A 13,749-nucleotide genomic window follows, 5' to 3' on the forward strand; every position below is an offset into this window, starting at 1 on the left:
GACCCTTTCTCCATTCGTTGCCGCTTCTTCCTCTACCGCTCTCAGGCCAGCAGAAGAGAGGGACTAGTTTACTGCTGCAGCCTGTATCCTTTATCCTGGCGTCCAGCACCGTTCGTCGTTCCCATCGTCGCCGTCGTCGACCTTCCCTCCCTCCCTCCCTCCTTCTCGCGCTCTTTTCTTTCCTCGTTCCACCCCCGTGCGAACGTTCACCCCTGCGGTCCGCGTGTTTCCAGCGTGTCCTTGTGCCGTACGATCCGCGGATTGTCTGTATAAGGAAAAGAGCGCGGTATGCGCTACCTTTACCGTCAAGGTTACCAGAATTCTGTGTTTCTTCTCTTTATCCTTCGAACCTTCCCACTTTTTTCCCTCCGCTTTTCAACAGGTGTTCTTGTTCCCTGAAATTCTCCTTGTTTCTTTGGATAATCGAATTAGGATCGGTTTTCGCGATATCGAGGAGGCGCGCGGTGAAACGAATTCGAGGAGAAAAGCACGGAGCGAAGGGACATTAACGGATTCCACGGGGCGGACGGCATTCCACGAAAGGCAGGAATTTCCTGGATCGGTCGCGGAGCGCGCGTGCTGCGTAACAAACCGATAGGGTGCAGGGACCTCGGAGGTTTGACGAACTCTTCTCGCTCTGACCATCCCCTCGACCTAGCCGAATCCCGCCACGGATTCTCTGTCTCTCTGGCCCTGACCCACCCAAAGGATGCAGTCTCACCCTCCTGCAGTCGAGATATGGGGTGCGCCGGTGGGGAGACCGGTCTCTGAACCTATACCGGTGCGGTGGATAAGGTAGGAGGGTGGCTCTCTCACCGAAAGGGGGTGTACCTAAAGCGGGTAATTGTATGCGCGACCGTCTGGCCCCGTACATGCGCGCGTGTGTGCACGGAATTCGAGCGTGTGTCCGTAGCCTGTTTAGCAACGAGCCGACCCCGACACGGCGTGGCTCCGCTCCGCTCCGCTCGGCTCTGCTTGACCTGGCTGGGCGAGAGGAGCGGCGGTGGGGCGTTGCGGTGGGGTGCGGTACGGTGCGTTCACTCCACAAATCAATACCCATTGGCTGCCGCGTGTGTACCAGCCGTGCACAACGAGCGAAACGTGTCACCCACCGACCCAAACCCAAAGGACGATATAGCAGCTGCACGCCCGCACGGCAGCCGGCATATGTCGGCCGATAGCCGCCCGTGTTCGCGCGCCACATCTTCTCCGTAGATCTCGCTTCCGGTCCTACGTAGACAAAAACCACCACCGCGCGTCTTAGTCGAACCTTATCGACGTTGCACCAGCGCGGCGTGGCGCTCTCGCGACGCGTAAAACACTCGCGCCCATTCGTTTTTCTTAATTAGTTCGAACGCTCGTTCTTCGTTAACGGAGAACAATAGGATATCACCATAGGGCAGATATTTCCGGCCTGGCCAATACAATTTCTTTTTTCGACCACCGAGTCTCGAGTTCTCTCTCCGCGCTGTCTCTCTATTGTTCCGAGTCCGGGGGCTTGCTGCGCAATTACTCGGCAGCCCGCAGCAACGAATCAAATAACAATCCTACGACCATCTCCGCCGAGCAAATTTCTAATTTCCTCTCGTAGCGCCTTGTCGCGACGTCACGCGGTAACGGAGCAAGACGAGGATGGTATAATATAGACGCACTGGCGTCGACGATCATCCTAAACGATAGCGTTTCGTTTGCTTTTGATTTTTCAATCTCTTTATCTCTTAAAATGTCTAAATTCATCTCCCTACCCTTTATTAGTGATTAAAAAAATTTAGCAAAGCGCGAACTCCGTAACCCTGGGATAAAGTCGGTGTCGGGGTCGGCGCATCGTGTAACATCGGCCCACGATGTGCTCACCGAGTAACTTTGTGTGCGTGGCCGTCGTCGGTTGGCGGTGGTAGGGGACTTCATTCAGTGCGCCTCTCGCTCTACGCGGCGCGCATGCGCTGCCCTCCGCGCGTACACACGCTACTCACGCTGGGATTCCCTCCTACTCTAGCCTTCCCTCACACTTACGCGCCACGCTCGCGCACACCAGCTCGCCTACTGTACATGGACTTTGTACTCTCGAACCGACCTAACTCGTTCCTTCTCTTTCCCGCGAGCGTTCTAAGAACGTATCGCAAGCGGACTCTCGCCGCTTCGTTCTACTCCGTTCTACGAGACAGCGGCGTATGCGATCACGCACACCGTCAACGCCGTCGATCGCGAACGAACCTTTTCGAAAGAGAAAGAACGACGACGTATCTCGCGGCTTGAGCGGCGGGTATGTGGGACCCACGAGGCGGGAGGGCACGGTGCGAACGGCCGAGAGTGACTGAACTGCACAAACGACGACCACACGCCGCCAGCTTCTCCGTCGTCGCGCCGCGTGCTCGAATACGCGCGCGTTTTCCAGATACACCCTTTCCTTTTCTATCTCACTCGAGCGAGCCTCTACTCGATGATCGAGTAGAGTCGAACTGTGCGAGAATACGTTGCGAAAGAAACCTCGACGCGTCGCAATTCTTTTGTTCGTGCTGCTCCTTTTTCACCGTTCTGCAATTTCGCGTGTCGCGCGCGGCTAGAAAACGCCGTAATTTCATGTAGATTACGCTCCTGCTTTGCACGAATCGATCGGTTGAAAGGAAATTCTTGGCCGAGACAAAGATCTCTCGATTTCCGCGCGCATTCCTGTTTCTTGCGCGACCGTTTCCGGTAACGCGAGGCTCGCGTGTCATTTCCTGCGGGGAAAATGGTTGCATTCGTTGGAGGAAAGAAAACGAGCACGTAAGCTGCGATCGACAGAGATCGGTCGGTGTTCGGAGCGCGTGGTTCAAGGCAGATCGTTCCCGCTCCTCGCCGCTTGTTTACAGCCGCGAGTCGGCCGACAAAAGCGGGCAACGTCGTAGCTCGAGTTTTCTTTATCGCCAACACGCCGCGCGCACCGTGTCCCGCGTGTTTCAACTTACTTTTCATTCTCAGCCGTTCCTCCTGTTCCACCGCGACCTTCTCCTTCCTACTCCGTCCGTTTGCCTTTTTACGCTCTGCCCTCTTTAGCGACAGAAAACTCGATTCGAATCGACTCGTAACACGCGTCGTGGCTCACGGAAATCGCTTTCAGATGCATTGCTTCCGAGAAACGAAAGCACGATTTGCTGCACTCCGCCTCCAGAAACGTTGGCGAAATTCCTAGAAAAAAGGTAGATCGTAATCGAGTGCCGTTTCTAAAATTGGCACGCTTCGAATGAATTCGAGTCTCGCACCTTCGCTTTTACCATCGAATAACAAACGACGAATTAATTGTCGTCCAGCAAGTGGCAATGCTCGGGCTTCGATACATACACCTATCGGCAGAGAAAGGAGGAGACGGAGAGAAGCAAACACAGAACCTGCAGCTAGTAGCCGGGACAGCGACGTGATTGTAAAGTGCAGTAGAATGCACTCTGACGTAGGCTCTGTATTGCTTGGCGTGGCGCGCAGCGCGTTGCATTCCCCTGCGGTGCATTGACTTTGCCGCCCCTCCTCTGCCTCGACCACCTCTCTTCACCCCACATCCCCTTCTCTCTTTCACACACACACGTACACATAGACAGACCGACTGCGTCGTTCTTTCTCGCTCTTTCGCCGCTTGATCCACGCCGCCGGCCGCGTCGTTGCACTCCACCGCCTCCCCGGTGCAACCGCCTCCCGGCACAACAACAACATTCCTTCTCTCTAGAGTCCCTTCATGCCACGGAGAGCCTGCTACCAGACTCTTCTTCGTCTCTCTGTTCCGCCAGACAACGACCGCCGTACGCGCGACGAAGACCGCCGGCGTGTTTCTCCTTCGTTCGTTGTACCGCGACTCCCCGCGAAAACTGGTCGCTCGCGAATCGCGTGTACGATCGACCTCATGGCCACCAGACGAGAACTCTCCGGGCTAAAGTTTTCGTTGGTATGCATCGGAACAAGGTATACACCGTCGCTCTCTCGCATCGATTTATCGATTGCTGAACGGAGAAAGAGGCGAGTCTCTTTCGGTTCGGTTCGATCGATTTCCTCTTTCGGGGTGCTCGATCGTTGAATCGTGTACCGTCTCGTCGATTCTAGTAATTGAACCTTCTTAAATTAATAATGGCGCCTAGAGAATGAAATTTGGAAATAGCAAGAGTTGATTAAGCATCGAAATTCGCGACGTCGTTCGTCAAAGTTCCGCGTTCGGATAAGTTTCCTCCGTAATGAAAACGAATGAAATGTAGGTGTCGCAGCGTTGACGAATCGACGTGTCGCGGGGAGTAGGCGCGAATTATGCCCGTTTTCACGGCTCGTTTGTCTCCGTGCGAACCGTGTTACATCGATCTCTCTCGCGCTCGGCGAACGCAGCACCGCTAATTGGGTTATTACACGGAACGTCCGAATCGCCGGTGGACGCGCATAATAGGCACCCCCTGGTCTCCTCTTCGTATTTGTGAACAGTCTCGGTCCCGTGTTTACCCCTGGTGATTTTAAATTTGTCGATGATGCATTATAAGAGCTTTACGACGGACTAATTGAGCCATAAAGCTCTGTTTCTCGTTCCTCCTACTCCGACAGATTTCGCCGAAAAACCATCCAGAGGTGAACATGAATTTTGTTTATCCATCGTCTGATAATATATTAGAGTATGCAAAAAATGATATCTTAGTTAAATTTTTAGTTAAAATAGTTCTTTTAATAATCAATCATTTATGGAAACTTTAGCGTACCCCTAATAATAATTAAACGCAGCCAGGTGTTTAAACGAAACTTTGTTAATCGTCAGGAAATAAAGAAGCTTGCTTCTCCTATCCTTTTACCTCTAAATTCTGCGTTCCATGTTGGAAAATCTCTGCTACCCCTTTGAATTATTACCCCATTTATTACCAGAGATTATACGACAGGTTTGTCCCGTACGCCGGGGACGCACTGTTCCAAACACTTGGACCATTGTCGTGAATGAATTAAATAACATGTCGTAAACGTCGGTGTCTTGACCATTGAATATCCTTCGACAAGAACCGTGTCATTAGCGTTCTGCGTTTGGAGTAATCAACACTCGTGGCAGGTTAATTGCAGAGTAGGATTCGTACCGTTTCGTTGAAAGGTATTTGAAAGGGGAAGAGGAAGCTTTTTTCCATTGTTCGAATAGTGTTACCATTTCATCGTACTAATGAAAGATTAGGTAAATTAATTTTTTAGAAAAGTTGTTAATAAAAATTTCTATGGTTATTTTGCGACAATTTTGTGTCATAAATTTGTGTCAGACTTTCAATGTTTTCAGATCGGAATTGAAATGAAAGTTGTGATTTATTTAGGGAAATTTTCTGACAAAGATGATGAGGATTTTTCTCTTTACTGTCGAGAACAACAGTACACTTTGTGAATGTAACGTTTAAAGCGATAAGCGGTATTTAGGTAGAGATTTAAATCCTGCGGCCTGTTTCGGGTCGGTGCGTGGCACAGGGACAGGTGTCCAAAAGGTGAGAAAGGACCCAGGGAAAACCCAGAAGGCGGGCAACGAAATATTTGACCTTGGCAATAAACGTTGGCGAGGGAAACGCGAGTTTCCTTTTCCTTTTACCCTGCTCGGTGGGTCATTAACGTCCACGCGATGCTACCTTCCTTTCCCAGTCCTTTCTTTTTCAACTGTTTTCAGCCTCCTTCGAACGAAAGGTTCGACGTTTATTTATTGTCGTTTAAGAGCGTGAAACCATAAACCAATTGGAGGTACGCGGGTTAATCCTCTCCGTGCTTTAAATCCACCTTCCCTCTGTTCTTCGTGTTCTTTTCTCTGTCTCTTCTTTCGAATCGTTTGATTTCTTGCCCCGTAATCGGATTTCCAACTTTTCTCTCCCTCCGCTGAGAAGAAACGTTGCAGAAATCGAACGGTATCTCGAATGTCAACCAAAGACATCTAATAAAGAATTTATCGAGCGGAATTGGGTGATGGCTTTTTATCGTTTCTTTCTTCGCAAGAGTCGTTTAACTTCTTGGGTATCGATTTAATTGGAAGAAATTTTCCATGTGCGTTATATTTGAGAATTTCAATTCACGAGCCCTGTATTTTTTGATAGATTAAATTAAAATTGAGTAAGAAACGGTGACACGAAACGTCAGAATCACGTGTAGATACATGACACAAGCTGTATCTTTTATTTTAAATCAGTACAATTTGTCAGTATTACAGGACGAATATACGACAAATGCATACACACGACGAATAAATTTCACTGGCCCCTTTTTTGTTTCTTCCGTCATTTTTCTCCGCTTTTCCTCTCGCTGTTATACGTCTGACAAAGTGCGCACCTGGCTAGAAGTACCCCTGATTTTTCTCCACCCCTGACACGCGCATCTGGATAAACTTTCATAAATTTCTAAAACCTCGCGCGGTTTACGCCGGTGTGAAATTGTGTTTCATTTCTTGCGGCTAATTCGTGGCTGATCCCCCTCGATATAAACGCTCCCAGGAATTAAGAAGTTGCATGGCTTCGGCCTGTTGCCGATTTTATTTTGCGGCTTCCATGGAAAGAGTTTTCTCCGAAGGAGCTTAACTCTTTTATCGTCTGAGAATTAACGCGTTTAATAGTCACGATGAAAATTACTATCCATTTACACTGGCTGGACGATTTGTTAACCCTTCGGTTGCGAAGGGCTGTTCAAAAATGAATTCGTTAACGCGTTTGTTCTCCAAACGATCGCAGAAAGAAGCATGTGCGATGATACGAAAGTCGCGGGACAATCGGTCGCGAAACAGGGCAATAGAAGAGGGAGAGGTATAAATGGGGTGCCTAAACAAATCTAAGGGGGTAAAGAAAAAAACCGTGTGAAGACGAACCCGTGGAAAGTCCCGTACGTGGAAGCCGGTATCCTCGTCGCGAGTCTGTCGAGTGGCGGAACCCTAGCCTTTTCTCGACCCTCGTCGTTCCCCTTCGTAACAGAATGAACCCTGATGCGCGAGGGTCGGGGAGAGGCGCATCAAAGGGCGGTTTCTGGGCCCATGGGAATTTATCTTGTCTCGCTGAATTCGTTCCTTGTCTTCTTGAGAAAAATCCTCTCAACTATTCGCGTTCATAGTTTAAAATCTTGTAACTTTCACGAAAAATTATGTAAACTGTATGAAATTTCTGTGAATCGCCATTTTTCACGAGTTTTTTTTATAAGAAAGGCACATTTTTGACGCGTGGAACGTCGACGCGAATGTGGGTCGCTCGCGTCAAAGACGAGGTCGAGACGAGGCTTTGTCGTTCGGCTTGCTTCTTGAGATAACAGCTGACTTCCGGTGGGTAGAAAGCAGCAGTCAACTTGTCTGTGACACGGGTGAAACGTCGTCGATTGCCGCGATGTGTTTTTGCTCGACGAAGCGGAGAATATTGTCTTCGTCGAACGGTCAATTGGCTCGGATTAGGAGCGCAGCCCTTATTACGTGTTCCTCTGTTAGGCTTCCGTTTTGTTGCCGAACTTTTTGGAAATACTCGACCAATCAACTAATATAATACAATTTTATAATAATTAAGTTAATATCTAAAATTTATTGCAAGAAAGATTAGGGGTGCCATTTTTGGGACCATTGTCAATGAATATATTTTTTATCAAATTAGAAGAAATGGATAAGCTTTATTTCTGAATTAGTATGTGTGATCGATGAAAACATTTTTATCGTTGCTTCGTCTTCACGACAGTGCATTATGTCCATTTCTTCAGTGTCGCCGTAAAACCACCGGCAAATCCACTTTTCTTCGTTCGAACGGGATACACGAGACACGCGCACGCGACTCGAATACAATGTATCCCGAAGAGTCTGCACGCGATGCCGAAGACACGATATATCTTCCCATGGATTTCCTCCTGTCCCTTGCGCGCTCGTAAACACCCCTCGCGAGATCTCTTCTCCTCTCGCTTTCGTTCCAGCCATTCGTTTTCGAGCTAGTTAATGGAATTTCGCGAATTCCACATCGGTCGCTTTCAAGTTGTAAAATCAATTCGTAAAACGTTTTAAAAGAATTAATTTGAAAATGTTAGAAAATATTTAAATCTTTGCTATAAAAATTAATTTGAAGAAAATAAGTTTATTTTTATCATTGCTGAGATTAAACAAATTTGTGATATCCAACAAGCAAATGTCATTAGAAAAATGTTCTTTATGTAGAGATTAATCTTCAGCAAATACCCGGTGGATCGGAAAGCGAATTTCTGGTCGGATCGACTCTCCCCTAAAATCGAAAGCAGCCCCCGAAGTCGGTTCGGTCACGAAACCGTAGTCTTCCCTATCGATCTTATACACGAGCCATCCCGAAGTACGACCATGCGCAGAAGTCGCGGCGAACGAGGGTCGTGCTTCATTTTTGGGCCAGAGGGGGTGCTGGGTCCCGAGTCGCGCATCTTCCTCTTCATTTCAGCAAAGGACCGATCACCGATCGGTAACCACGTTGGATATCCTCTCTCGAACGTGTTATTAATGTTCGGTCAGAAAATACCGATAGAAATTATTCGAGAGAGTGGCGGACAGGGTTACGCGAAGGAAGAGTGGCTCGTCGTTGCCCTCGTGGATGCCGTCGTCGTCGTCGACGTCGGCGGCGGCGGCCATGTTTGCGCCGGCACAGTAGGCGTTCACGGGCGGTACCATCCCTCCACCCGTTCTCCAACGACTTTGGAGAACGGCCTACCCCCACCTCGGTTCGTCTGCTAAACTTCTGGTGGGGCACCGCAAACGATCATCCGTTGGTGCCGGTTCTACCCCCCACCATACGCCCGTCTCTCCTCCGACCTCTCCTCCTTGCCGACGACCCGGTTCCTTCCGTCTTTCTCGCTCTCGTTCCCCGTAGTCGTAGTCGACCCGTCTCTCGATCGCCGTCAGCGCTCTCCTCGACGATCCCCCCCCACTAAACTTCAGTATCTATCCGCACGCACCAGGATCTGGAGAGGGTAACCCACCACCACCATCCTCGCTAATAGACCAAGTGGGGGGAAGTCTTGCGAGAACGCAAAACGAAGAGGATCGAATCCTCGTATCTTCTTGCATTCCTCTCTTTCTTATTTTTTTCTTTTCTTTTTCGATCTCTTCGCGTCTACTTCAAACGCTCCATTTAAGATTCTTTTTATGGGATCATCTGAAATAATCTATCTTATCAATTTTAATGTCTTTGATATAGAGGATGTTAATTAAAATTTTAGCAATTTCGAATTTTGGTGATTGATTAATTATAAAACCAAAACGTGTTTATTTTAATTTCATTTTTATTTTATATTTCCATTTTTTAAATATAATAATATGTAGAATAATTATATTTGTCATATGATGGTTTTTTCAATCCTATTATATACAATTGTTATTTTTTTATTTTGTATTCCATTTTGTTGGAGTTGCGATGCTATATTTCGTTAATCTACTTAATTCTACCCTCGCATGCTTTTTTTTCTCCCTCTTTCGGCTGATTTCTTGATGCCGCCTCGATGGCCGACTAACAACCACTGACGCACGCTCCCTTTTCAGTTACCCCCACTAACAGTTCTGATTGGCCCCTACGGTGTAACCGATCGTTAAGATTCGGTGAAGTCCGGCCGCTTCGGCAACTTCTTCCTACCCTCCGTTGTTCGGAAGTTGAGCGAAATTAGCCTAGGGAAAAGTTGGCCGATCTAGGGAATGTTGGGGGCCGCGCGAACGATTCGAGCCTCGTCGCCGCAGTTCATCGTTCCTCGTTAAAACTTCTTCGCCTCCCGCGAACTTCTTCCGTTCCCCGTTAATTATCGTCCCGCGATGGTATTTGCATTTTGACGATTCCGCTGAGAGAATGTAATTTTCCAAGGGTAAATCTTTCCTTTCTTTACCGACCTGTCGAACGTATCTCTCCCGATGATATCCGCTGAAAAGATAATAATTTATTACGTTTCTAAGGTGTTAAGAAAGGTTCAATGTAAATTTACGCTTTTCAAAGGTTATAGAAATGAAAAATTGTATCTCTTTCACGATTAATCAGAAGAATACACAGCATCGTCTAACCCAGTTTCTACCATTTTCTGTTACAGACAAAGAATCGGAAGAATTTTGGTAGAAACGTTTCGCACTGCCGCTAACAATGGAACGAAACTTAACGTCAATGAAATTATGCAGTCGGTGCAGCAGATCATTCAGGATCCTGGTAAGTTACTAAATTAAATGTATCTTGTTAGAAATTAGAATTGTCTGCATCAATCCTAATCTAAAACGATTTTGCAAAAATTAAAGAAAGGAACATATACCCTACTGTTTTATTAGAGTTTGGAATTTTTCTTCGCATTAAATTTAATTAATAACCGAAATATTCATGATTGTTTTTTATAACTGAGGTAATTAAGTACTTTAGATGTTAAACTTTGATATGAACGTAAAAATGTCCAAAGAATGGAGATCTAGATTTAAATAATAAATTCTTAAATATATGTTTTTAGCTTGTTAATACTTAAACAATCAATAAATGTCAACAGAAGTGATGTAGATATTTCAAGAAAAGTACGATTATAGTTTTCCTGAAAAGTGGAAAGTTTAAGATCTGTCATTTTGTCGGGTTTAGTCGCTCTAGTGTTAAATTATCCACTTAAAATGAAACACGGTCTAAGCACGTAACCTGTTGAGTGTCCTTTATTCGCACCCCATAATTGCAAACTGCACAAGCATACCGTTGCATTATTCCGCAAATTGCACTGCTTTATTGTTTGAGTGCAAGACACGAAAGGATTGGAAATAATTCTGAGCCAAATCCTTGACTCGTTGCAGTTGATAAATATAATTTGCTAATATTTTTTTTTGTTTGCCAATTTTTATGCTGATTTTATCTTTGCATTTCATTTTCGCTAATCAAAGCACGAAAGTTTTGTAACTAGCACTTTGCACGCTTTCTCCTCGTTTATCATAAATCTTGACAAAAACAAAAAATAAGGCATCATCGTCCAAACTTAAAGAAATCAAGTTCCTTAATGTAACATAAAAATGGCTTTTTACATGCAATTGATGAAAATCTGTTCACACTATTCCGGCAACGAGGAAGACGGCGATTTGTACTTTGCCACGATGCTTGAGAAAGGTTGCACCCTATAGAACAACCCTTTAATTAAAACTAAGAATACTGAAATTACCTCTGCAGGTTGAAACTTTCAGATGGTAGTTTCGAGGTTTTCATTTAATACTAGAACAATTCAGAATTTCTTATTTTAAATTACAATAATTAATAAGTTACAAACGGTAACTCCAGTTTCCTTGGAAAATTCCTGTTTCGGGGGATTCGCCATTTGTTTTTCCGCTCATTCGACCCGTTTTCCACGAACGAAGACGCGTACATCGGGGCAGTTTAAAAATAGAAGATCGCGTTCTTGAGAGAAGACAGAACGCGTAGATGAAGAGGAGGGTGGATAAATGATGATGAAACCAAGTTACGGGGTTACAGACGTGGCTGTATGTTACTGTACGAGGTGACGACAAGATTGTCCCCGCTTTTCGGTGCAGCGCGTGCCTCACCGGAAGTCCCTGGTGGTTTCCGTGCGCCTAGTATTTACATGGGGACGCCGTAACACGGTTTACTTTTTCATCCGGCCCACTTCCAGCAGAATTTGAAGCGAAACACACTGCGTTCCGTTGAAGAATATTAGAACTTCAGCGTTTCTTTAAGTTCTTGATGAAATTTTCAATAATTTTTTAACACGAAACTGCGAAAAATTTAATATAAATTAATGACAAAATCGAAACGAAGGCACATGGAATATAAGAACCGTGGCACTGTTGGTTAACGCCATTCGTCTACGGTACCATAAAACTTTAATGCCAGGAATACCCCGACATTCGGCCGCAAAGGATCAATACCGATTATGTTAGAACGAGAATACGTACTGAAACAAATAAAAGACATCATAAACCTTTTGAGGTTTTTCCAAGGAGGATATAAAAGCAGGTCGGAAATAGGTTTTCTAATTGAACCGAAGTCAGCAAACTATGATCGCTATGATCACAAGTCGGTTTCTAACAATAATCATCATAGGTATCGTAGTAATAAATCAATTGGCATTCTGCAGACAAGAAAAATTTGCCATTTATAGTTAGAAAAACGAAATAATTCAATAGCCAAGGGCTATTGTTCCGCCGAATAGAGTCGAAACCGCCCTCATAGAAATTTATTTATTTTATTGTTCTAACGTATTCTGCGAAAAGTGCTTTTGGAACCGTAGTTAAACAGAGGTCTTTTGAAAAATCGAGATCCTTTCGCAGAAGGAAAAATAGGATCGGCGATCGGCAGCGACGTTTTCGAGCAGGGATGGTTTCGCAGGATCGTGTGCTGGTGTGCCGTGTTCAAAGGAACGTCCGTGACGTTTCGTCGATGAGTATCTCTGTGAAACGTCGCCGCAGAATAAGAAAGAGAGGGATGAACCTTTGAAAAAGCAGCAGCGACTACGGGCCGGCGGTGATCCTTCCGCGAAAAACGTTTTCTTTTTACCTGGGCCGCTTCGAGGAAACGTGGAAAATGACGCGCCACTGCGTTTTCATCCCACTAATGGCTCCTTTCTTTTCTGCGGACCTTCGAAAATACTTTAAGACCGGCTACGACGGCCTCGTCGCGTGAAACAAACGTGCACCGCATGGTCCCCTTTATTATTTCCGATGCTCCGTTAATGCGCCTCTCTCGGGCGACAATGGGAATCGTAGGAATTGCAAATAAACTTGATCGATCGTTTCTGTCGCACGGTTGTCGTCATTTTTTTTTTTTTTCAGTTCTAAAGGCCTGAAACTAAACGCAGTCCTGGGTTTAGAATCGGTCGACTTAAAATGGAGAACAAAATTCGGGAATAATAATTATAATATTTAGACACACCTTAAATTTCTATTTGATTTACAAATTTCTTAAATTCTCAAATGGGACTTCTAATTTAAAATACCAACAATTCTCCTGATTTTTATAATTGAAACCGAAAATACTTGGAGCATTCTCGTAGCACGTTGAGCAGGAAGAGGCAGATCTTGTAAACTCGTTTCGGGGGAAGTCGAGGGCGGGAATCGTGTCCTAAGCCATCAGGCGTCTCTCAAGGGATGCAACTGTGTCAAACAGAGGTGCATCCTGATACGCGAGATCCGAAACGAGCGTGTCGCACACCGGTCGATGCTATTTTTAGGCAACGATTCCAGGCTGGAGGAACATCTTGGCTGTAACACGTGCCATGATCGGTGTTTTTCCGTGGCTCGATCGAAACTAGCTACGAAGGGTGGCTGACGTTCGACCTCTCGAAAATCCCTGCCCTCGAGGGCACGCGACACACGCGCTTTCTCTCCAACGCGTTCACGTATTTTTGGACGAGCAAACGCATAGGGGAGCGTGAAACAGGCGCCCCTTTTCCTTCGAAGGACGCCAGTTGCCGAGTTTTCCTTACCATATGTGGAAGGATGCGAGGAAGCTCGTTTACGAAGACATTGACGTTTCCTCGACTCTCCTTTTCCCTCCTTTATTCTCTTTTATTTTTGGCCGGGGATGAGGAAATGCAGCTTGCGCTTTCGGAAGGAAACAACTTCGCGCCTGAAACTACTTCCTAATTTGTTCCCGTAAATAGTGACAATATAAATTATAGGGAATTAACCAAGTTGAATCTCGCTTTTACGATTGACGACGTTCAGAAGCAAACTTATTCCTTTTCACGTTTACAAGAATGAAAGACCGGTAACAACGACGCTTCCTCTGGTTACTCTGATAAGAATGCAACGAAGCCAATTGTTCCTGTAAAAGCGGAAAAGGGTGAACGGTTGTTGTTCCGTGAAGATGG

General features: G+C 46.0%; 1 protein-coding gene across 5 annotated transcripts in view; it reads left to right on the forward strand.

Moving 5' to 3' along the window:
* The window catches only part of LOC114880172 (serine/threonine-protein phosphatase 4 regulatory subunit 1-like), a 111,799-nt gene that overhangs the window by 87,842 nt on the left and 10,208 nt on the right, over positions 1-13,749 (forward strand). For all 5 annotated transcript variants that reach the window (XM_029195891.2, XM_029195927.2, XM_029195883.2 and 2 more), the window contains one exon: positions 10,000-10,112. In XM_029195891.2, coding sequence (XP_029051724.1) covers positions 10,000-10,112 — 113 coding nt within the window. The remainder of the gene's footprint in view (positions 1-9,999; positions 10,113-13,749) is intronic.

This window comes from Osmia bicornis, chromosome 5, assembly GCF_907164935.1.
Source record: "Osmia bicornis bicornis chromosome 5, iOsmBic2.1, whole genome shotgun sequence".
Lineage (NCBI taxonomy): Eukaryota > Metazoa > Arthropoda > Insecta > Hymenoptera > Megachilidae > Osmia > Osmia bicornis.